Below are 25,994 nucleotides of genomic sequence, written 5' to 3' on the forward strand. Positions count from 1 at the left end.
CTGTGCTGCCATGAGGTACCAGGATGCCCCAGCCTGTTTTGAGCCCTGAATATTAATTTAGGTTTAAGTACTTTTCTGACTTTTTCTGCATATAGTAGTGGGGACTGTGGCAGCCTCAGGATGTAAGCTCTCAGCAAGGACCAAGTCACCAAGCAGTGAGACAGTGATGCTGAGAAATGGCTTTTGTGCATTGAGGTGGCTTTCACACTGTGAGGTATTGAATCTTCCCCTTCTCCAGCTCTCTCCCCATGATTGAACAAGCATCCAGCCCCGTATGTCTCAAGTCAGAAAACACAAGAGCCGTTATTGTTAGTATTGGGGATTTATTTATAGGGATGGGGTTTGGGTCTTTATCTGAACATTGCTCAAAAAGAGTAAATCAGTTGGGTTTTATAAACATTGCTTACAAAGGTCTCATCACCTAACAGGTAAGCTCCAGATACAGCACTCTGCCTGATGGGGAACTTGGGTGAAACATCAGTGGCTTTACCACTTCCCTGCTGAAACCTTAATTTTGTTCGGGGTATTGTAAACACACACAAAACCCATTTAAGATGTGCGTCTAGCTTGGCTTATGTGACATGTATTGTCAGTGTATAACATTTGCCTCTTCTATAACAACAGCTATACAAAGATTTCAAAGTGCCTGGTAAACCTCAGTCTTACACTAGAGCAAATGGTTCTGCTAAAGCCCCTGAAGCAAAGTCTTATGAAATCCCTATATATCTCCACTGCATATAGAGGTAAAAAAAAAAGGTCAATGTGAGTCCTCTGTACACCAAGACGTGGAAGCCAGGAGCTTTGGACTTCACACTAATAGCTTCCCAAGTGACTGACACAATCCTATACAAATTATTTTCAACAACCGATTCTTAGTTAAAGGCAAAAATTACATCAGTGAAACAATCCCACCCATGGTGCTAGTTTAAAGGAACACTATTATTTCTTGACGAAAGTCAGCAATTATTTTAGTGAAATTTGAGATGTTCTCTAATCCTTCTGGTCTGGAGCAGAGGCCTTATCTCCTACCACTGGTTTCATCTGCTAGTGGGACTTTGATTTGATTGGCTTTCTTGTTCTTCCCTTCTTACAGCAGCACCTGCGGCAGCAGAACAGACAGCACTTAAGAGAAATGAAGAGGGAGAGGAGCACCACGGCGAGAAGGAAGGCGATGACATCCAGGGAGTGGTACTGGATCCAGTTCAGGTCGTGAGCAGCAGGTCGCAGGTGTGGGGCCCCTTTGTGTCTCATTACAAACTCCACCCAGTGCACAGCCAGGTCCAGAGGGTGGATGGGTCTGTCGAGGTGAAGGTCTGAGAGACGCTTGATGTTCTCTTTGTACCTGTCAAGAAAAGATGTTGGGTGTTTTCAATGACTTGTGCTTCTGAGACTGAGTCCCCAGAAAAAAGGGATGCAGTGTCAGTTGTCTGACGGCCCACTGGGGGCTTCTCTGGTGTGTTTCCCCACCACCACTACCCCATGAGAAGGATAATGGCAGAGTTATAGGACCAGAAAAGTGCTGTTTTCAATGACCAAAAAAAAGAGGGAAAGGTATTAGAAAAGAAGAAAAAGAAAAAGCTTAGTTTGAGCTGTCGGCAAAATCTCTGGGGTGAAGGTATCTGGCTGAAAGTGAGACTGGGTGTAGAAAAGCCATCCAGCTGTTCAAGATCAAGATGCATTATTATTATTATTATTATTATTATTATTATTACTGTTGTTATTATTACTGTTGTTATTATTATTGCTATAAGAACGTTAGGAAACAATGGCAATAAGGTGCCATTTCTCAGAAACATGATGGGGAAGAGGATGCCAAGGACTAAGAAGCCCTAATGACAACAGAGAATGAAAGCAAGAAAGAGGAGGGTATGTCTTAAAGCTCCCCTTTGCTGTGATGCCTTAAAACACCTTAGGCATGCTGACTGCAATAGTGTGATATCTAGTGTGGTTCACTGTACTGCCTCAGTGTACCCTTGCATTTTCCTCCTGCTCTGTGCTGGAATTGTCCAGCCTTGCTGAGCCAGGCAGCAGCTGACTGTGCTCATACAGCTCCCTAGGAGCACTAGGCAGGGGGGAAAAATGACTGACAGAACTAGTCTGTAAAATAAATGAGTGATAATAGCTATGTTTAGATGTTTAGTAAACCCTGCCAGCCAGAAGGCAATGCTTCCTGACACAGTACAGCCTCTGGACTATACCGAGGCGCTGCCACTTGCCTCCTTCCTCCTGCTGCTGTACAGACAGCATCTCTGGGCAAGCCTCGTGCAAAAAAAATCCACCAGGCAGCTGAACCTTTCAACCTTTTCAAGCTCTCCACTGACTCATGTCACCACTGACTTGGGGAAAAAAGCAGTTTGCCACATCTCCCTTCACTGATCGCCTTTTCTGCCACATTGTGTCAAAGCCCTCTACATCACTGCCTGGTAAATTTGGCTTTAAGTGGGTGACACATCTTTTGTCAATTTGATTTATTCTGTTGCATTTATACCCCATCTTCTCTGATACCTGCATCCTCTCATATCAGCCAGTTCTTGTCACCTAATGATTATATTCCCAGCCAGTGAGAAGGATGGTGCTGTTACAGGGACAGGATGAGGTTAACCCAGGGCAAACATCAGTTCTCAATGATGTAACTTTGATATAAGAAGGCATATAAGAACAGATTAACATTCTGTTAAGCTGGAAGCTAGTGTGCTGGTGTTACACAACAGTAGAAGAAGAAAGGCTGTATTTCTGTTACTGACTTTTTATCATTTATAACTGCTTTCAGGGCAGTGGATATGTCCTTTGAAGTCATTTCAAGTATATTCAGTGTCAGTCCTGCTCCTCGTGACTCTACTCGCTTGGCATTGTCCATCTGGTCTCCAAATAAAGGCATCAGTACCATCGGCACCGCATTGCATATGCCCTCATAAACACCATGTGAGCCTCCATGGGTAATAAAGGCACGAGTCTTAGGGTGAGCTGTGGAGGAAAGAAACGCTTGCTTAGCTATTTGATTTGTTAAGTCATAGTAACGCATCCCTGGGGAAAAACTTGCACAAAAATGGCACTGGTAGCTATAAACCAAGAACTTTGGGTTTTCATACACATCACTACTTTTGGACAGACTTAGGGCTGCAGAGAACATGACATTACAAGTGATTGAATGAACCTTGGGTTGTAGAGCTCTGTCTTGGTTTGACTAATCTCTGGAAAGCCTTGGATAATCCTTCAAAGCTTCTCAGATTTTAGGATTAAATCAGAGCCAAGTGAGGTTAAAAATGATGTTACCATTGCTTCCTTTTTTACCATGTCTTCCATTTGCCGGTTTTGCAGATCTCCCACAGCCAAGGCCTGTTGTCTAACCAACAAATGCACTCCTAGCAATAGCATGTACAATTTTACCACTTGAAAAGCCCGACGACCTGTCTGGAAATGCTCACTCAGGCACCTTAAATTTTGTTTTCAGTCCAGTAGACAAAAACATGACAAAAAAACATGGCTGGGTGTTGAGACTGGCTAGTTAGAGATACAGGCCCCCCGTTTTTGACAGTAAGGCTAGTCCAGCATTGGAACACCTTTCCAAACAGTGTTGTTTCATAATTTGGCAATTTTGAAGTTGCAATCAGATAAGTTTCTAAAAGACGAGCTCTGGTTCAAACAGCAAAGGCTGTAAGGAAGTCCTGTGACCCACAGTGATACCAGAAGTAAGCACAAATGATGCTAATGGGGCCTTACAACAGCATTATCAGATTGAAAGAAACACCGGTATTACTCAAGGTATCTCAGACCTACCTAGAAGATCATTCTGTGGCAGCCATTTGACAAGCTTTACGTTCTTCGGCAAATTGGGAGGCACCTCTCCCGTGTATCGCCACAAAACCTTTCAAGAGAAGTAAACACAATGTCAGTTCTCAGCAACTGGCCTCTTGCTGCTCCTCAGTGGGTTTGAAGAGCACAGCTAAAAATATCTGTGGTGCACACAACCTGTTCCATCATGCAGAGCAGCTGGGGTGATAGTTTCTTCTGGCATCAGGGAGCAGGAGAAAGAAGGGAGGACCAAGCATACTGGAAGCTGAAGATGTTGTGGTTTAACCCCAGCCAGCAACTAAGCACGACACAGCCGCTCACTCACTCCCCCCCATCCAGTGGGATGGAGGAGAAAATCAGGAAAAGAAGTAAAATTCGTGGGTTGAGATAAGAACGGTTTAATAGAACAGAAAAGAAGAAACTAATAATGATAATGATAACACTAATAAAATGACAACAGTAGTAATAAAAGGATTGGAATGTACAAATTATGTGCAGGGCAATTGCTCACCACCCGCCGATCGACACCCAGCTAGTCCCTGAGCGGCGATTCCCTGCCCCCACTTCCCAGTTCCTATACTAGATGGGACATCCCATGGTATGGAATACCCTGTTGGCCAGTTTGGGTCAGGTGCCCTGGCTCTGTCCTGTGCCAGCTTCTTGTGCCCCTCCAGCTTTGTCACTGGCTGGGCTTGAGAAGCTGAAAAATCCTTGACTTTAGACTAAACACTACTGAGCAACAACTGAAAACATCAGTGTTATCAACATTCTTCACATACTGAACTCAAAACATAGCACTGTACCAGCTACTAGGAAGACAGTTAACTCTATCCCAGCTGAAACCAGGACAGAAGGTAATCATGTACTGTATTTGAAAACAGTGTTGAATTTCTGTGCTGGAAGGGGAAGAGGGAAACCATACCGTTTGAGGGACTGATGCCAAGGCATCTGCAATTTCTGTGGCTTTCTTCATAGGAATCTCGGAGACCATGGAGCCCAGTGAGAAAACAACAATGCCATGTTCTCCAGAGGCATTCACAATAGCTTCAAATTCCTGCCAATACAAAGCACATCCTTAGTCAAAGTCCCTTCCACGTCATACACTGTAATTTTGTCACATTCCCACAAAACTATTTGTAAAGGCAATAAAATGAACAGTCAACATAACAAAATTATGATCAGGAAAATTAGTTATCTGTATGAAAATGAGTCCCAGGGGAAAAAAATGGGCACAGGTGGATGAATGAAGTTATGGAGGTGCATGAGTGTTTGCAGAATTGAAGCCCAAACTGAGATTCAGTATGAACATGAGAAAAAATTTACTTTAAAACAGCCATATAGCAAAGCCTGCCTGCTCAAAGACATTGGTTTCTGTGCAGTAAAAAGATGCTGTACCAATTAAGGAGATCAATTCATCATCATACTTTTCCTGGCAACCAGCCCCCAGGTGAATACATTGTGGTTTATTTTCACATTTATTGCAAGTCAGATGCTCTGGCTTTAGAGTTGATGCTCTTCTTTTCAAACCATGCAGCTGCAAGAGAGAATTAAGGTTTTGAAAAGTGTTCTGACAGCAGATAGCTCTAATTTCTAATATTTGGATTTATTGGATCTGCTTTGAGTATGATAATATTGAACCACTGCCAGTTTTTTTTTTTACCTGTTCTGTTTGTTTAATTTAAGTAAAAGAAGGACTAGGAGATCTGTCACTGGAATCCAAGAACAAAAGGATTCCGATGAAGCATAAAACCAGCTGAAGGCTAGAGCAAAAATCCTGTGCCACAGAAAATATTTGGTAAAGCCAGGGAAGGAAAGACAAAACTGGAGGGAATTGCTGTGGGCATCAGAGTTAAATGAGTGGAGTAAAATAAACTAATATTCCCATAAGTCTGGCAATTGAAATATCTCTAGATTCTGAGGGGGTAACTGAGATTGACGCTCTTAGTTTACACTCTATTATGTATTTTTGTGGCTGACCAGAGTGGTGTGGCCTTTCGCTTGGACTGGATCCCAAATAGAAGGAGCCATCGAAGGTTTGCTGATAGCTGCACCCTGGACAGCAGACCTGGCACTCTCCTGGGGGCAAACAAGGTGAAGTGTAACTCTCATTTTGGGGCTTGGTTCTGTCTTACCAGATTTCTCTGAAGACATGCTCTCCATAGATGTCTGGTTGGGAACTCAGAGCTCAGTTCTGTATAAACTCACAGACATCTGGGAACTGCAAAATCCTCCCCAAACTGCAAATGTGCTTTTGGTACAAAATTCTTTGGCAGTTCCTGATGCAGTGGGACAGATACAGCTATTTCAGGGTGTATTTAGCCCTATTTATTTTCTGTGGGACTAGTCACATCAGTTTTAATCTGTTCTTTAAATGTTTTTGTGTGCCAAGCTCTGACTTTCTGCTCAGAAATGCCACTACCGTTATGAAACTTTTTGCAGCCCTGCTTTGGGAATAGGTGGGTTATTTTACTTAAGACTTTTTAACCAGCAGCTGCTTGTATCAGTGGGTGCTACACACAACCTTTATGAAAAACCTGCAGTGGACACTCACTGAAAAATAACAGAAAGCACTAAGAATTAGGAAGATTTCTTAGTGGAAAGTGGCAGATATTGCATATTTAGGAAGTTTGGCATAGTTCAAGCAAAATACAGTTGCAGACCAGATCTGGGACAGAGTAGTTTACACAAAAGCAGAAGATCTCTTGCGGCTTCATGGGGTAGTGGGGATTTCATTCAGGTCTGCCACTGTCTGTAATTCTTGCGGAAGTGGTGCTCTGCTCAAGAGCAGAGGACTAGGATGCTTTGGCCTGCTGCATTACCCTAGCTAGCACCAAGTCTTGTAAACAGGTATACAAAACAAAATTACTGGAAATAGGCAGCCAGAAAATACTGGGGAAAAAAACCTGGAGAAGTCCAGCTTTGTATGCATGCTTGTCTGGGAATCTGGAGGTCTCCCACAAAGTAACATACTCCTCAAGGCACAAGGGAGGCGGAGGCGCAAAGTGCTTTCCCTGCCACTTCCACCTCGCTCTTTTCGCCTGCTGTTATTTGTTACGACCAGGAGCTCCACCTCATGGTGAGAGCAAACAGTGCAGCCACAGCTAAACTAGGGAAAAAAGGTAACTAACCTGTGGTAATGCTTTTTCCTGAGTGCAGCTTATGCCTCCGATCAAGACCATATTAGGCATTAGGGGCCTGGGGTATTCAAACACAAAGTCATATTTCATGAGCCAAATAGACGCGTGGCTGAACAGCTCAAGCACTGTTGCCTCTTGTTGGAGGAATTCTTTGATCAAATGATCATATGGTGAATAAAGCAAGCTGCAAGCTAGAGAACTGCTCAAGCTAGCTATGAGATTGCCTGCGCGCTGGAGGAAGGCCATGTGGTCCGTGTAGCGAGTGAAGAACCTAGGAATGTAAGAAGGAGGATTCGGACAAAGGGTAGCGTGGAAGTCTAGGCTGCACGGCAGTCCCCGTACAAGGTACACCGAAGGTAGGGAGAGATGTTCGGCCACTATCTGTCCACATGGAAAAAAAGGATCCATAAATACAGCATCAAATTTGCTTTCTTCAAGGTATTTGATCAGCTCTTTGTTAGACAAAAGACGTTTGCAGGAATCAAAGAACATGGTTGTAATATTTGCCATTTTTGAGAATTTTTCCAAGAAGGGTTGAGGTGTGAAACTGCTATAGCCCAGCTTTTTAAATTCTGCCTCCACATACTCCTTGGTGTAAGGCACGGAGTATGTTTTCATGGTATAATGCACTGATGACTCTATCCGCAAATTTATCTCTGGCGCAACCACCACAATTTCATGTCCCCTCTGTCGGAGCCGTTCCACAACTGGGTGCATGCTGAGCCAGTGGCTGCCATCGATAGGTACAACCAAAAGCTTTCCCCCTTCAGAAAAGGTCCACAGGAGCAGGAAAAACACAACCCAGGAGGCAAGAGACTTAAATCCTGGATTTGAAGAAACCATTTTCCTTGTGCTGTCAGCAAAGTTTTAAACAGCTGCAAAACTATTGCAGGGGATGAGGACCGAATCACGGGGTACTTTGCACTTTAATCTGATCTAAGGTAAGTGTTTAATTTTTAACGGACTGTACGTTGGTGGGCAGAAATTAGGGTAATTTTTAACTGTGGGTAAAGGTCAGGTTTATCATCTGCACAGTGAAGGCTTTAAGTAACTGGGCACTGCAAGGTAAAGTTGAATGCTTGAATTAACATTAGAGGATTCAAATGCTCATGGGAGAAGTGTCATGCAATTGGCAGTGTGTCACACTGAAAGGCTGAACAAGAGTCATGACTGGGAGGTAACACTTGACCCAGCAATCACTATCTTATTAACATCCAGTTAATGATGAACTCCCTGCCTTGAGTCTGCTCAGCTGATAGGACACAAAACTTGGAACAAAAGCCTGAACTTTGGATTACCTTGCACTGTCAGAGTCTAAACAAGAAGCAATGATTGACAGAGATTTGATATACAGTGGGTTGATAAGGTGTATCTTCAGATTTGTTTCTAGATCGTAGTAGTTACCAAAGTGAAAGCCCTGAGTCTACAGTAGTAAATGTAATGTAAGCTTAGCAATAACTTCTGCTGTTGCAACACCACTGCAGTCTGAAAAACAGAATAAATGACTGGCATCTGCACTATTTGTACAGCCTACTAGGGAGATTTTAAACAAGCTAGGGAGGCAGGGCAGATAGTACAATCCTGAAGGCTTATTTTTTCTAGTCATCCTCTTATATGCTATCTTACATTGCTTCTTACACAAATTCAGAGGCAAAAGAATTCCCTCTACGATCTTTGATTGCATACCCCTGGTTTTGGGGTATTCATCCACATTATCAATCTCTATGGCACACTATAAGTAGCTGGGTATATACATACAGAGTTAGTTCCACATTTCCACTTCTTGTCCAATCAAGTCTCCTGCAATTAATCAGTATTCCACAACTGTTAGAGATACCAAATTGTATGACCTAGAATTATTTTGTCATTTATCTAGATACAGCATATGTGCCATGATTGTCTAATATTATGGTGATACACTTACAAAAAGCTACGCTATACCTAGGCAGCTACATAGCTTAGACAACTTCACCTAAGGTCTCCCAGAGAGAAACCCTTCAGCTGCTTGCAGGGCAAGTCTTGTGATCACTTATCAGAGCCTGAGATTCCCACTCCCAAATCATGCCATCCTGGTATTCAATCACATATTGCCTCAAGCACAAATACTACTACAGGAAGTACTTAAAAAAGCAAATCTTAAATAATCACTAATAAATGTTATAATGCCCTCAACATAAACAATGACAAACCTTTGATAATGGCTTCTTCTGCTCACAGTTGATGCCTCCAATATAGACCATATTTGGCATTATTGGGCGCGGATACTCAAAAACAAAGTCATATCTCATCAGCCAAATTGATGCTTTGCTAAATAGTTCCAGTATTGTTACTTCTCTGTGAAGAAACTCAGAAGCTAAGTTCTCGTATTTGAAATAAAACAGATAGCAAAACAAAGGCTCTGAAAACCCAACCAGGAGGTTCTTCACACGCTCCATAAATGTCATGTGATCTGAACTGGATGTGAAAGTCCTTGGCACGTAAGAAAAAGGACTGGGACACTGGGTGGCTTTGTAGTCTAAGATACATGGAAGACCACGCATGAAGTACACTGAAGGGAGAGAGAGGTATTCAGCAACAATTGGTCCACACGGCAACACAGGATCCACCATAATGGCATCAAATTTGCTCTCCTGGAGGTACTTCATTAGTTCTTCATCATATAAGAGATGCCGACAAGTAGAAGAGAACATGCTGGTCATTTCTGATATGTTGCTGAATAAAATTGTAAATTTTTCTAGAAAGGGAGAGTTGTCAAAACTTTTTTCACCAATGGAATGGTAGTATCTATCCACAAACTCCTGTGTGTAAGGCACAGAGTATGTTTTGATGGTGAAAGATTGTGAGCTTTTCATGAGCAAAGTGGCATCAGGAATCACCGCAACAATTTCGTGCCCCCTCTCCCAGAGTTTCTCCAAAACCACACGCATGCTCAGCCAGTGACTTCCATCCTGAGGCACAACCAAGAGCTTCCCACCTTCTGCCAAACTCCAGAAAGGAAGAAAAAGAACAAGCCCGGCATATATCTGGTTCCTCCACATAACTGTCATGGGGCTGTCAGCAGGAAAAGAAATGAACTGTTCCTTCTTACTTCTTCCAAGCAACATATGAAAGCAAAAAATACTGGTACCTCATTTATAACTTGATGGTCTTTAATCTTTACCTCTACAAAATGTTTACTAAGACAGGTTGCTTGAGTTCAAAGATCACATTTTAAACAGTGATAAAAGCATTGATAAGAGTGCTATCGAGGGATCTAAAGACAAGAAGCATTTCCATGCATTTAAGTTATCTTAAATGATTCAGAACAATTAGCAGGGTCTTTGATTAGCAGAGGTAGCAGTTGTTTGCAGAGAGATTTTTCTGGGTCAGGGTTGTTTCAAGCGAGTCACTGTGCACTTGACTGTCCTGTGCTAGATTCAAGTCAGGAGTCAACTTTTATGGCCGCTGAGCTTCTCCAGAGTGCTTATAATGCAAGAAGCGTGTTGCACTATTGACATGAAAGACCTAAACCTCCAACTTTCTCTCTTATACCTTTGCTCAGAAAGGTGCCTGGAGTTCACACAGGATGTTCTACATAGTAAGCAGGAGCTGGCACGCCAAGCAGTGGTGTCACCAAAGTTTGGGTAACATATTAACCAAACACCTTTTTATAAAAATAATGATGCAGCAGAATATGCAGTTCCTGCTCAAGAGGGGCTGTAAGAGTTTGTAGGTGAGTGGCTCGAGGCCAAACGTCTCTTTGAAAGCAATGATTCAGCAGAATATGCGGTCCTTGCTCAAGAGAGGCCATAAGACTTCATAGGTGAGAGACTACGGGCCACATGTTTTTGAAAGTTCTTAATAATAGTTACTTTTAAAAAGAAGTTAATAAGGCTTGGCTGTGGTATGAGCCAAGGGAGGTCCACACTTGTGTCCTGTGTTTACCAAAAGAAAGAGAGAACAGAGTTTCTAAGCTGCTTCTGCATGTGCTATGATAAGATTTTTAAGGCAGAAAAAAACCCAAACCATGTTGGATGTCCTGTTCTCTGTAACACTCGACCACAGCCTGCAGCTATTCGATGGACAGTAACAATGATGATGGGCCAAACTTTTCCGGGTAGCAATAAACAGTATAATTGGCCACAAACAGCAGTTTGAGAGATTTGGACTGAACATTTGGAAAAAGCTTTTTGAAGGTTTTGAAGGTTGGCCTGTATAACAGCATGGCTGACGTGATCTGATGTGGAAGACAATCCCACTCCAAGGACTTGTTTAGCTATCCAAATCAGGTTGATTTCAATGGGATTTAAGTGCCTAATTATTCTTGTGAACCTGGGTTGAAGCTGCAGCAAATGACGTCATGGAAACCCCATAGGTAGATGGGTGAATGAAATAGGTGCCTATAAACAAATCAATGTCCCTAGATAGGGAGAACATGCAAAGGCACATGAAAACTTTCAAGATGAATCTCAAAAAGCAGATATCTGCAGTTTGTACTTAAAAGAAGTATCTGACCAAGCAGATCTCATCTGCCATGAAGGCATATTTTATAGAAAGGGAAAAGGTGGATGCCAAAAGTTTGCAAGTTTATGAAAGCAAAACAAGAAATAGGAATGGTAGCTGAGCAAGAGTAATTGCTGGCTAGAGAAGAGAGACTGTTTTAGACCAATGCCCAGTTAGTTCCCAAGCAGCAATCCGCTCCCCCTGGGCAACTCCCCCCAGTTTATCTATTAGGCATGACATCTGTGACCCCCCAACTAAGCACATGAGCAGAGAGAGCTCTGAACAGTTTCTTCATTCTGTGCAGCAGCCTGGAAGAGTTGCCTTGGAGCAGGTAGGAGTGAAGGGAAATCTGGTTCATGAAATGGCTACTTTTGCCAAAGGTACCTGGCTGTGATAAGCACATCCAAGGCTAATACTAAGTGTGTCCTAAAAAGTTTATTTTGATTGGAGATTCTCCATGTGGCATGTTAAAAAAAAGGGATTCTCATAAGGCAGGCAAGGAGGACTCTAATGTCTAAGGAAACTGCATTAAAGAGGAAGAAGTTTCAGACATCAATACAGTCCCATTCTGCAGCCTGTTGAAGCAAAACTTTCTCTCCAGCTGACAGTGATGTGATATTAAAAGACCAAAACTAAAGGAGGTGGACAGAAGGTATTCTCATGTGCCAGAGAGTTAGCTGCAGTACCTATGTGTGCATTTTCATGTTTCAGCGATAGAGGAAAAGATCTGACGTAACAAGGTGATGCAGCATTACACATGCCCTCAGGTGGCAGTATACACTCTGGTAGTTAACCTGGAGCTCCAGACATACTGTTACCCTATGCTAACATATAACAGGCCCTCAAATCTCATATTTGATACATAGTCACTTCCATGTAGTCTTTACGTACTGATAACATTTCAGCCAAATGTGTATTATCTGTGTAACAATAACATAAAATACTATTAAAAAAACATTAAAGAGGTAAAAAAAAAACAAACGAAACCCTTAAGATTAATGGCATGTTCATAACAGTTTCAAAGTTGTGTCACGGGATTTTGAGCAACACACAAACACCCTTTCATGTGTATATGAGTCCAGAGACTGAAGTCCGCAAGTTCAGCCCATTCCAAAGGCAGGGGTGAAAAGAGAGCTCTATCAGGAGAAAGTAAAGCTAAAGTACAAAGTTGAGTGCCAAGGTTGTACACTGGAAACAGTACAGTCAATAGCCCCAGTTAGGGGAATCCATGATTACCTCTTTTGTAAGTCTACAAATCCTGGCAGTCAGAATGTACCTCTTATTAACCAGCCAAATCCTTTTTAAATTCATAGGTTTTGTCTACAAAAAACACTGCTGGCGTTGAGAGGCAGAATATTTTTTTTTTTTTTTGGTGCATGGTGTGAAAAAGTACTCACTTTTGTTTGCTTTAAGCTTGCTGCCACCTCATTTCAGTGTTAGTCATAGGTCAAGTAATGGGAGAAACTGCTTGTCAGTATCCCTTTCACCTTTGCTACACTTTTCAGGATTTTACAGACGTCTCTGACAGATCCTCTGTCATAGTTCTTTTCATAGGTTTAGCTATATGGTTTATTCCATTGCTGCTTTCCTAGACTGAGTGCCAAGTTTAAATCCTCTTAAAAATGCTTCATTTTTACTGCGTGATATTCAGCTTTTTCTGAATAATAAGCCCCATTTCACTGTTTTGTAAAGTCAATATCTGAAAAACTTACTTAACAGAAATAGTTATTTCTAAAAATAGAAGCTATGATGTTACTTTGCAAACCACAAAATATATTTGAATACACATTTTAAAAAATCTTGAATAAATCCAAGATTCATTTTATAAGAAGAAAGTAACCTAACTTATACTTTATTTTTATGATGCCAGTTGATACTTTAAATAAGGAGTGTCACTGGCCTGGGATATGCAAAAAGAAATCCACAAGCTGGAGAAATTGGCCAACAGGAGCGTCATGAAGGTCACCAAAGGCAAAAGCAAAGTTCAGCCACTGGGATGGGATAACCCCATGCCACAGGACAGGCTGCACTCCAGCTGGACAGACAGAAGCTCTGCAGAAAATGACCCAGGGCCCTTGTGGACAAAAAGTTGAATATGAGTCAGCAGTATGCCCTTGCAGCCATAGAGGCCATAGCATCCTGGGCTACACGAGTAAAAGAGAGGTAATCCCGCTCCTCTGTTCAGCACTTGGGAGACATCTGAAGACATGTACGCAGTTTTGGGCTCTCCAGTACAAGAAAGACATTGATGTACTGCAGCAAGTCTAGCAACAGCCAAGAAGACGGTTAGAAGCTGGGGACCATGATGTGCAAAAAGGGGCTAAGAAAGACAAGCTTGCTCAGGATTCAGAAGAGAAGGCTAGCAGGAGATCTTAAGGTCTCTTAAGAGATCTTAAGGTGGTCTTTAACCACCTTAATGGAAGGGCATAAATAAGACAAAGCTGTACTCTTCCGAGCAATTGACAGTGACAGGACAAGAGGCAACAGACACAAGATGCAACACAAAAAATTCAAATTGGATATAATAATAAATCAGATATAATAAAGTGTTTTCACTATAACGGTCATAGGAGGTAATAAAAACTTGACAAGACATAGAATGGAACAACCAGAACTAACTGGACCTGCTTTGACTAGGAGATTGGCTGAGAGGCCTGCAAATGACCTTCCAGCCTAAGTATTTTATGAGTCTATGACAATTCAAAACATAGAGAATCCTTCTTTAAAGAAAAAAAAACAGGTGTCCTGGTTTCAGCTGGGATAGAGTTAACTGTCTTCCTAGTAGCTGGTACAGTGCTATGTTTTGAGTTCAGTATGTGAAGAATGTTGATAACACTGATGTTTTCAGTTGTTGCTCAGTAGTGTTTAGACTATAGTCATGGATTTTTCAGCTTCTCATGCCCAGCCAGGGCACCTGACCCAAACTGGCCAACAGTGTATTCCATACCATGGGATATCACATCTAGTTTAGGAAATGGGAAGTGGGGGCAGGGATTCGCCGCTCAGGGACTGGCTGGGTGTCGGTCTGCGGGTGGTGAGCAATTGCCCTGTGCATCATTTGTACATTTCAATCCTTTTATTACTACTGTTGTCATTTTATTAGTGTTATCATTATCATTATTAGTTTCTTCTTTTCTGTTCTATTAAACCGTTCTTATCTCAACCCAGGAGTTTTACTTCTTTTCCCGATTTTCTCCCCCATCCCACTGGATGGGGGGGGAGTGAGTGAGCGGCTGCGTGGTGCTTAGTTGCTGGCTGGGGTTAAACCACGACAGTCCATTTTGGCGCCCAACGTGGGGCACGAAGGGTTGAGATAACGACAAACCTGACCAGAGCTTGTTAAAACAAATTTGTTCTAAGCATTCATTATGTTGATTTATGTATTCTTAGAGTTGTTGCTCTGGTTTTTAAAGCTCTGTTATGTATCACCTTGCTTGCTGTATGTAGTTCCTCTTCTACTGCTTATCATCCGTGGGAGGTGGATTAAGGTTTTCGCTTTGATATATGGTATAACTCTGGTTTATGGTATGATAAAGTCATCAGCTGTGGGATTAATCTGGTATTTGCACTTAGCATTGTCAGCTTTATACTGCGGGAGCCATCTGTGGGCAACTATTAATAATTATACCATTTACCTTTCCTCCATGGAAAACCAGTCTATGGGTGGGCTACCTTTCTTCCCCTCTCCTTTCTCCTTCAGTCCAGTTACAATGGTGTTTGAGAATTTTGAAAAATTTGAATACTCCTGGAATGTTGGGACTAGCACGGTCCTAGCCCTACTGCTAGGAATTAGCATACTTCTGAATGTGGTTCAGTTCTCGTTTAAGGTTAAACAGCTATTTAAGAAGATCACCCAGAGATGTGCCCCAAGGCTGGATAATTATGAGTGGCAGGGTGTGTGGGGTAGTATGGGCAAGTACCTAGAAAAGTGGGCACCTCCAATGTTTTGGAAATTCACCCCTGAACAAGTGCAGGATCCAGAAGAACTAGTAAAATATTTGGAAAAGGTATGCTGTCACCCCGGCAGCTCCAGAGAGATACAAATCACTGCAACGTGCTGGGGCCTGGCCCATGCCTATCGAGCCCTGTTTGACACCACTCAGTACCCTCAAGGGGAAGAGAAAGTCTCTGGACCTAACAACAAAATGATGAGCACCGCGGCCACCCAAACCTTGGCAATGGGCGCTGCGGCCCCTCCAGCCCCGGCAAGGAGCATTGCAGGCACCCAGACCTTGGCAACAGGCACCGTGACCCCGCCAGCCCCGGCGACGAGAACTCGGGCTACCCAAACCTCAACAACAGGCACTGCAGCCCCTCCAGCCCCGGCAATGAGCACAGCAGCTACCCAAACCTTGGCAACGGGCACTGCAGTCCCTCCAGTCCCAGCGACGAGCACTGCTGCTACCCAAACCTCGGCGACAGACACTGCGGTTATCCAAAACCCTGTGAGCAATACTGCAACTGAACCAGCGGACCAACCTGCACCAGCATCAGTTGCCCCCGTACAGAAAAAGAAATATACAAAAAAATCAGTTCGCTTAGAGAAGGATGAAGATGAACCAGGGTCATCACGGGAACCGGAGGAAGAGGCAGAACCAGAGGTAATAACCCGGTCCCTATCCTTGAGTGAGCTGCGGGATTTGCGAAAAGACTTTGGCCGCCATATAGGTGAGCATATTATCACCTGGCTCCTCCAATGCTGGGATAATGGGGCTAATAGCTTGGAATTAGAAGGTAGGGAAGCCAAGCAGCTGGGATTGCTTGCCAGGGAAGGTGGCATTGACAAGGCAATTGGAAGAGGGACACAAGCCATCAGCCTCTGGAGGTGACTCCTGTCAAGTGTGAAGGAAAGGTACCACTTTAAGGAAGATGTTATATGTCAATCAAGCAAGTGGACCACCATGGAAAAAGGTATTCAATATCTGAGGGAATTAGCTGTGCTAGAGACGATTCATCATGACCCGGACAATCCACAATTACCCAAAGATCCAGACGAAGTCCAATGCACACGACCCACGTGGCGGAAGTTTGTACGAAGCGCACCATCGACCTATGCCAATACATTGGCAATAATGGCCTGGAAGGATGAAGAGGCACCGACAGTGGATGAAGTGGCTCGCCAACTCCGTCAATACGAAGAAAATCTCTCCTCCTCCCTACAAGCCTGCACTGCGGCTGTGGAGAAGCTGTCCGAGGACTTCCAGCAATTCAAAGAGGATATGTCCTGCTCCACACGTGTAAGGACCAATGTCTCAGCTATTAGGAGTGAGCGTTCCTCTGTCCAAGAGAGAGAATATAGAAGGTACACACCGCGAGGTGCCCTGTGGTTTTACCTATGCGATCATGGAGAGGACATGAGGAAATGGGACGGAAAACCTACCTCGGTCCTAAATGCACGGGTACGTGAGCTGCGAGGAAAAACCACCACAAAAGGGGATTCTACCAGGAAAAATGCCGCTCCAGTTTCCAAACAGAGTAGAAGGGCTGATTTTACTTCCGATCCTCTTGAAGGGAATTCTGAGCCAATTTTACGAGAAGTGAATACTGAATACTCTGACCAGAATTAGAGGGGCCCTGCCTCCAGCCAGGTGGAGGAAAGGGATAACGGGTCTATTGGACTGTGTGGATTCGATGGCCTGGCACATCAGACCCACAGGAGTATAAGGCTCTAGTAGACACCGGCGCACAGTGCACTCTAATGCCATGAAGTTATAAAGGGACAGAATCCATTTGTATTTCTGGTGTGACAGGGGGATCCCAAGAGTTAACTGTATTGGAAGCTGAAGTAAGCCTAACTGGAAATGAATGGCAGAAACACCCCATTGTGATGGGTCCAGAGGCTCCGTGTCTCCTTGGCATAGACTATCTCAGGAGGGGGTATTTTAAGGACCCGAAGGGGTATCGATGGGCTTTTGGTATAGCTGCCTTGGAGACGGAGGGCGCTGAACAGCTGTCTACCCTGCCTGGTCTCTCTCAAGACCCTTCGGTTGTGGGGTTGCTGAAGGTTGAAGAACAACAAGTGCCAATCGCTACCACGACGGTGCACCGGCGGCAATATCGCACCAACCGAGACTCTCTGATTCCCATCCACAAGTTGATTCGCCAACTGGAGAGCCAAGGAGTGATCAGCAAAACTCGCTCACCCTTTAATAGTCCCATATGGCCAGTGCGGAAGTCTAATGGGGAGTGGAGACTAACAGTTGACTATCGCGGCCTGAATGAAGTTACACCACCGCTGAGTGCTGCCGTTCCAGATATGCTAGAACTTCAGTACGAACTAGAGTCAAAGGCAGCCAAGTGGTATGCCACAATTGACATTGCTAATGCGTTTTTCTCAATCCCTCTGGCAGCAGAGTGTCGTCCACAATTTGCCTTTACTTGGAGAGGTGTCCAGTACACTTGGAATCGATTGCCCCAGGGGCGGAAACACAGCCCCACCATTTGCCATGGACTAATCCAGACTGCACTGGAAAAAGGTGAAGCTCCGGAACACCTGCAATACATTGATGACATCATCGTATGGGGCAACACGGCAGAAGAAGTCTTTGAGAAAGGGAAGAAAATAATCCAAATCCTTCTGAAAGCCGGTTTTGCCATAAAAGAAAGTAAGGTCAAGGGACCTGCACAGGAGATTCAGTTTTTGGGAATAAAATGGCAAGATGGACGTTGTCAGATCCCAATGGATGTGATTAATAAAATAGCAGCTATGTCTCCCCTGACTAATAAAAAGGACACACAGGCCTTCTTAGGTGTCATGGGGTTTTGGAGAATGCATATTCCAAATTACAGTTTGATTGTAAGCCCTCTCTATCAAGTGACCCGGAAGAAGAATGATTTTAAATGGGGCCCTGAACAACAACAAGCCTTTGAACAAATTAAACGGGAGATTGTTCATGCCGTAGCCCTTGGACCAGTCCGGACAGGACAAGATGTTAAAAATGTGCTCTATACTGCAGCTGGGGAGAATGGCCCTACCTGGAGCCTCTGGCAGAAAGCACCTGGGGAGACCCGAGGCCGACCCCTGGGGTTTTGGAGTCAAGGATATCGGGGATCCGAGGCTCGCTATACTCCAACTGAAAAAGAGATATTGGCAGCGTATGAAGGAGTTCGAGCCGCCTCAGAAGTGGTTGGTACTGAGACACGGCTCCTCTTAGCACCCCGACTGCCAGTGCTGGGCTGGATGTTCAAAGGGAGGGTCTCTTCTACACATCACGCGACTGACGCCACGTGGAGTAAGTGGATCGCACTGATCACACGACGGGCTCGCATAGGAAACCCCAGTCGCCCAGGAATTTTAGAAGTGATCACGGACTGGCCAGAAGGCAAAGATTTTGGAATGTCGCCAGAGGAGGAGGTGGCACGTGCTGAAGAAGCCCCGCTGTATAATAAACTGCCAGAAAATGAGAGGCAATATGCCCTGTTCACTGACAGATCCTGTCGCATTGTGGGAAAGCATCGAAGGTGGAAAGCTGCTGTATGGAGACCTACACGACAAGTTGCAGAAACTGCTGAAGGAGAAGGTGAATCAAGTCAGTTTGCAGAGGTGAAAGCCATCCAGCTAGCGTTAGATATTGCTGAAAGAGAAAAGTGGCCAGTGCTCTATCTCTATACTGACTCATGGATGGTGGCAAATGCCCTGTGGGGGTGGTTACAGCAATGGAAGCAGAGCAACTGGCAGCGCAGAGGTAAACCCATTCGGGCTGCCACACTGTGGCAAGATATTGCGTCCCGGCTAGAGAATCTGGTTGTAAAAGTACATCACGTAGATGCTCACGTACCCAAGGGTCGGGCCACTGAAGAACATCGAAACAACCAACAGGTGGATCAGGCTGCCAAGATTGAAGTGGCTCAGGTGGACCTGGACTGGCAACATAAGGGTGAGCTATTTATGGCTCAGTGGGCCCATGATACTTCAGGCCATCAGGGAAGAGATGCAACATATAGATGGGCTCAAGATCGAGGGGTGGACCTGACCATGGACATATCGCGCAGGTTATCCATGAATGTGAAACATGTGCTGCAATTAAGCAAGCCAAGCGGTTAAAGCCCCTGTGGTATGGAGGGCGATGGCTGAAATATAAATTTGGGGAAGCCTGGCAGATTGACTATATCACACTCCCACAAACTCGCCAAGGCAAGCACTACGTGCTGACAATGGTGGAAGCAACCACCGGATGGCTGGAAACATATTCTGTACCCCATGCCACTGCCCGGAACACTATCCTGGGCCTTGAGAAGCAGGTCTTGTGGCGACACGGCACCCCAGAAAGAATTGAGTCAGACAATGGGACTCATTTCCGAAACAACCTCATAGACACCTGGGCCAAAGAGCATGGCATTGAGTGGGTGTATCATATCCCCTATCATGCACCATCCTCTGGGAAAATTGAGCGATACAATGGACTGTTAAAGACTACATTGAAAGCAATGGGGGCTGGAACTTTCAAACTTTGGGATACACATTTAGCAAAAGCCACCTGGTTAGTCAACACCAGAGGATCTGCCAATTGGAGTGGCCCTGCCCAATCAGAATTTTTGCATACTGTAGAAGGGGATAAAGTCCCTGTAGTGCACATGAAAAACATGTTAGGGAAAACAGTCTGGGTTACTCCTGCCTCAGGCAAAGGTAAACCCATTCGTGGGATTGCTTTTGCTCAAGGGCCTGGGTGCACTTGGTGGGTGATGCGAAAAGATGGAGAAGTCCGATGTGTGCCTCAAGGGGATTTGATTTTAGGTGAAAATAGCCAGAATTAAACTGTATGATATTAGTTGCTATATAACCCTGCTACTGTATGTTATCATTACTATAATTGTTATATGCTATATCCACAGTACTCTAGTAAGAATCACTTGGATCAAGCAAGAAAGAACTGTGATAAAACTGAGCAAAGTGCAGTAGTGATGGAACCAGAATTGACTCCAGCATGCAACAATCCAACGGTGCACACCATCCTCCTGCTGCGTCCAATGTCATCTGCTCGTCACACCGCACTGAAGCCCAATTCTGCTCTACTGACTGAGAGGACTTTGCACCATCCCTCCTGCCCAGACAGACTGGTATGACAGATGGAGCCCAGAGTCGGAAACTAAATGAACTCAACATTTTATGAACATAACCCATGAACTAAAGGAATGATATCTCTGTGTGTGTATACTTTATATATATATATATATATATATATATATATATATAATTGTTCATATGTCTCAAAGGGATGGAAAGGTGGTGATGATTGATCAGAATGTAACTAAAGGTATGGGAACTGAGCATGACGTCAATGGTATAGAATAAGGGGTGGATACTGTCCTGGTTTCAGCTGGGATAGAGTTAACTGTCTTCCTAGTAGCTGGTACAGTGCTGTGTTTTGAGTTCAGTATGTGAAGAATGTTGATAACACTGATGTTTTCAGTTGTTGCTCAGTAGTGTTTAGACTATAGTCAAGGATTTTTCAGCTTCTCATGCCCAGCCAGGGCACCTGACCCAAACTGGCCAACAGTGTATTCCATACCATGGGACGTCCCATCTAGTTTAGGAACTGGGAAGGGGGCGGCAGGGAATCGCCGCTTGGGGACTGGCTGGGTGTCGGTCGGCGGGTGGTGAGCAATTGCCCTGCGCATCATTTGTACATTTCAATCCTTTTATTACTACTGTTGTGATTTTATTAGTGTTATCATTATTAGTTTCTTCTTTTCTGTTCTATTAAACCGTTCTTATCTCAACCCACAAGTTTTACTTCTTTTCCCCATTTTCTCCCCCATCCCACTGGATGGGGGGGGGAGTGAGTGAGCGGCTGCGTGGTGCTTAGTTGCTGGCTGGGGTTAAACCACGACAACAGGAATGTAGAGGAAATCAGCAATGATAAGTTGGACCCCAGGATGAGCGATGGTCTCCTCAAATGAAAGTCTGCCTTGCACCGCATCAACAGTCCTGAGCAACCTGCTCTAATGTCAAAGCTGGCTTTAAGCAGAGGCACGTGACCAATGGAGAGTTTCCCAGAGCTAAATTAATTTACAACACTTTCTCCATTTTTATACCATGATATTCAGATACCTTCACTGAAAGGAGTACTGGCACCTCTTTGCAAAGGAAAAGCAGTTTAAAATCATTTTACTCACAGAAAGAGATCTTTTTAACAAAACCTGTCTTACAACTTTTCAAAGTATGTAAAAGCCTGCAAGAATGACAAGAAAAAAAAGAGTACGACCCACCTGAGTCAGCTTCTTGTGAGCACAGTTTACTCCACTAACCATAATTATGTTGGGCATCAAAGGTCTCGGATAGTGTAAAACAAAGTCTAGCTTCATGAGCCAAATGGAAGCCTGCCGTAAGAGATCTGGCACTGTCACGTCCCGCTGAAGGAATTCAGAAGCTAGTTTTGCGTATGGTTGAAAGACAATATCACAGAGAAAATAATTTGGGAGTTCAAACATTAGATTCTTCACCCGCTGGAGAAAGTTCATGTGGTCTGTAAGGTCTGTGAATACCCTGGGGACATAAGAAGGGGGACTGGGACACTGAGTGGCTTCCAATTCTAAGCCACATGGTATTTGCTGCAAGAAAAACACGGAAGGGACTGAAAGATGCTCAGCCAGTATCTGCCCGCAGGGTAGTATTGGATCTGTAAAGACAGCATCAAACTTGCTCTCCTCAAGATATCTGACAAGCTCTTTGTTGTACAGTAAGTGTGTACAGGTAGACAGGAACATGGCAGAAGTATTTTTCACTCCTTCATATATTTTAACAATTCTTTCCAGAAAAGATCCTTCTTCAAATACATGCTGGCTAGTTCTCCAGAAAGAGTGATCCATCTCTTCCTTTGTGAAAGGGACTGAGTACGTTTTCATAACAAAATTCTTTGTTGGCTTTATGTACAAACTGACTTCAGGTGCAACAACGACTATTTCATGTCCCTTCTGCCTGAGACCATCCAACACTTCCCGCATGCTGAGCCAATGACTCCCGTCCACCGGCACCACCAGCAGCTTCCCACCAGCAGCCAAACTGAGCACAGACAGGAGCAGAACCAGTGTTGCCGTGACTTGCGGATGAACACTAAGCACCAGGGCCATTTCAGCAGAAATCTGGTGAGTGCTGCCCAGAGAGAAAACCACTGGTGGCACTGAAGCAACAGCACTAACTCCATGCTTTTAAGCAATCTGTGCTACAGCCTAACTTTTGATCCTTGGAGGTATTTGCTGTATGGTAAATGTATAATCACTGATTTGATAAAAGGCTGCATAACAAGCACTAGAGTTCAGCAATCTACACAGGTGAGTGGTAAATGTGGTGGATGCACCAGATAAGCCCCATCTGTTTCTATTAGAAAGCCTTTGGCAGCTCTATTGCCTTTCAGCAGGATCTGCCAAGCCACCATAACCCCTTCAAGCTCATTGATTTTTTTCTCAAATCTAACATAGCCATCACCAAGGTGAAATCTTCTGAGGCCTGCCTGTAAACAAAGACAGCACTTCTTCTCCTGGGAGTCCACAGCCTGCAACATTCCTCCTTACTCCAGCTTTGGAAATACCCATGTGAAGAAGCAGACAAATTCATTGACAAAGAAAGAAGTGGTAAGGCAGCAAGGGTACACCAGGACAGAAGCCTGACATGCATTTCTCAGTAAATAAAAGACCCTGCTACAACAGTTTGCATAGTTGTATGGATTATACCTAACTGCAAGGCTGTGACAGGCCCTCAGGCTTGCCTGCTGCTCTTCCATCACTGACTAAGGGAGAAAGAGAGTACCAAGTTACTCAACATGACACAAAATGGCTTCACATATGTGTAATGAAAAAGGCATCAACCGAGCATACTTTATAGGTGAAAAGGTAGAGCTGCCTACACAGAAAATGGGAAGTGAGGAAGAAAGTGAGAGAAAAATAATTTATTTCATGAGTATTTGCCTAACTCACCCTAAACGGGAACTTGATTCCTATCTGCAACACAAAATTCCACCCTTGTGAACACAGAAGTCTATCAGAACAAGAATTAAAACCAGAGCATGACCCACCTGAGGTAGCTCCTTGTGAGCACAGTTTACTCCTCCAATTACAATGATGTTGGGCATCAAAGGTCTTGGATAATCTAACACAAAATCTAACCTCATGAGCCAAATGGAAGCCTGCCGTAAGAGATGCAGCACAGTCACATCCCGCTGGAGGAACTCAGAAGCCAGTTTTGCGTATGGTTGAAAGACAATATCACAGAGAAAATAATTTGGGAGTTCAAACATTAGATTCTTCACCCGCTGGAGAAAGTTCATGCGGTCTGTATGCTGTGTAAATACCCTGGGGACATAAGAAGGGGGATTGGGACACTGAGTGGCTTCAAAATCTAAGCCACACGGTATTCCTCGTAAAAAAAACACAGAAGGGACTGAAAGATGCTCAGCCAGTATCTGCCCACAGGGTAGTACAGGGTCTGTAAGGACAGCATCAAACTTGCTCTCCTCAAGATATCTGACAAGCTCTTTGTTGTACAGTAAGTGTGCACAGCCGGTGATCGCCATATCAGAGACTCTTTTCATACTTTGGTATATTTTAAGAAATCTTTCCAGAAAAGGTCCTTCTTCAAATACATCTTGTAAAAATGCCTGGAAATTTTCATCCATCTCTTCCTTTGTGAAAGGGACTGAGTACGTTTTCATAACAAAATTCTTTGTTGGCTTTATGTACAAACTGACTTCAGGTGCAACAACGACTATTTCATGTCCCTTCTGCCTGAGACCATCCAACACTTCCCGCATGCTGAGCCAATGACTCCCGTCCACCGGCACCACCAGCAGCTTCCCACCAGCAGCCAAACTGAGCACAGACAGGAGCAGAACCAGTGTTGCCGTGACTTGCGGATGAACACTAAGCACCAGGGCCATTTCAGCAGAAATCTGGTGAGTGCTGCCCAGAGAGAAAACCACTGGTGGCACTGAAGCAACAGCACTAACTCCATGCTTTTAAGCAATCTGTGCTACAGCCTAACTTTTGATCCTTGGAGGTATTTGCTGTATGGTAAATGTATAATCACTGATTTGATAAAAGGCTGCATAATAAGCATTTATTTCCAGCCAAGTCCACAGGATTGGTGGTGTGTGGTAGATGCACCAGATAAGCCCCATCTGATTCTATTAGAGGAACAGTAAAGAGTGTCCCAGGAAGCAAGCAGGGGTGGTTCTGGGTGGCAATGTATTTCTGATAGCTTCCCTCTGGCTGAACCTTTTGCAAGTGCAGGAGATGTGTCACATCCACATGACCATTCAGCCTCATAAAGGATGCTCGCTTCCCCCAGGCAAGACCTTTCCCCTCTCTCTCTTTGAAGAGTCATCTCTAGGAGGCTTATGGCCCCATAGCAGATGTGGAAGGGCTGTTCAAAATGGTTTCTAGACTGAGAAGACTGATGAAGTTGGAAGCAGGATGCCAGGTTTGTCTGCAGGACACATCACCCATATTAAGCAGTACTTCCAGTCTCCAAGACCTGCCTCAGGATGGAGGAGTTGGCTTTGTGAGCTCAGAGGGCAGAGCAGAGATGTATGAACACTCTTTGAGGGGGACTTGCCATGAAACAATTCAGGGCCTAATTCTGGCTTCTTTTTTGTCACTGGCAAATCTTGCATGGTGTCCAGCAGCGGTGGAGTTGCACGAATGCTCAGGTGGCAAATTACAGTGTGCAAGAGGATGTCTGTAAGATGCCACAGCCACATCTGCCACTTGGAGATGGGTGGAATTGCCACACAGGCTTTGTGACCTCACCCCATGGTGCACAAGTGCTAAATAATATGACAGATGAGAAAGCCAGGGCACAAAAAAGAATAGCACAACCCTCCAGGCTGCCCCACAGAGCAGCAGAGGAGGCTCTCCATTAACAACTGCATGCATTGCTATATTCTACACCTGAGGCACCCAGAGTACATGTCACATCTGAGAAGTTAGCATAATCGCCAAGGCTGCATCCATCCCCTCAGTGCTAGTAATGCTGTGTTGGACATGTCAAATCAGACCTGCTCCATGGCTCCATTCATTAGGACTGGGGGTTTGAGCCTGGAAAGAGCTTTTAAGGTTTTCTGAGCTGTCCCATGGGAGCTGCTCATAAGACAAATCCAACACTTTGTCCTAATTTCCACAAATTATGACAATCACTTTGGCTGGTGGATACAACATCCCATCACCGACCTTCACTAGAAGAACCTAGAGCTTCTCTTCAACTGAGCATACTTTATAGGTGAAAAGGTAGAGCTGCCTACACAGAAAATGGGAAGTGAGGAAGAAAGTGAGAGAAAAATAATTTATTTCATGAGTATTTGCCTAACTCACCCTAAACGGGAACTTGATTCCTATCTGCAACACAAAATTCCACCCTTGTGAACACAGAAGTCTATCAGAACAAGAATTAAAACCAGAGCATGACCCACCTGAGGTAGCTCCTTGTGAGCACAGTTTACTCCTCCAATTACAATGATGTTGGGCATCAAAGGTCTTGGATAATCTAACACAAAATCTAACCTCATGAGCCAAATGGAAGCCTGCCGTAAGAGATGCAGCACAGTCACATCCCGCTGGAGGAACTCAGAAGCCAGTTTTGCGTATGGTTGA

At 44.2% G+C, this 25,994-nt stretch overlaps 1 protein-coding gene across 7 annotated transcripts in view; it reads right to left on the reverse strand.

The window, feature by feature from the left end:
• Positions 1–303: 303 nt before the first annotated feature.
• Positions 304–25,994, reverse strand: part of LOC104314572 (UDP-glucuronosyltransferase 1A1) — a 43,122-nt gene continuing 17,431 nt past the window's right edge. For 2 of the 7 annotated variants that reach the window (XM_069782161.1, XM_069782162.1), the window contains exons 2-5: positions 4,715–4,846; positions 3,778–3,865; positions 2,745–2,964; positions 304–1,342 (exon numbers count right to left, since the gene is read on the reverse strand). In XM_069782161.1, the coding sequence (XP_069638262.1) occupies positions 1,045–1,342; positions 2,745–2,964; positions 3,778–3,865; positions 4,715–4,846 (738 nt within the window). In that variant the 3' untranslated portion in view covers positions 304–1,044. Of the gene's footprint in view, positions 1,343–2,744; positions 2,965–3,777; positions 3,866–4,714; positions 4,847–6,920; positions 7,837–9,118; positions 10,021–21,620; positions 22,556–23,422; positions 24,357–25,813; positions 25,958–25,994 lie in introns of those variants that run through there. The other 5 variants (XM_069782163.1, XM_069782158.1, XM_069782159.1 and 2 more) reach the window with 5 other exon arrangements.

The sequence above is a fragment of the Haliaeetus albicilla genome, chromosome 4, assembly GCF_947461875.1.
Source record: "Haliaeetus albicilla chromosome 4, bHalAlb1.1, whole genome shotgun sequence".
Lineage (NCBI taxonomy): Eukaryota > Metazoa > Chordata > Aves > Accipitriformes > Accipitridae > Haliaeetus > Haliaeetus albicilla.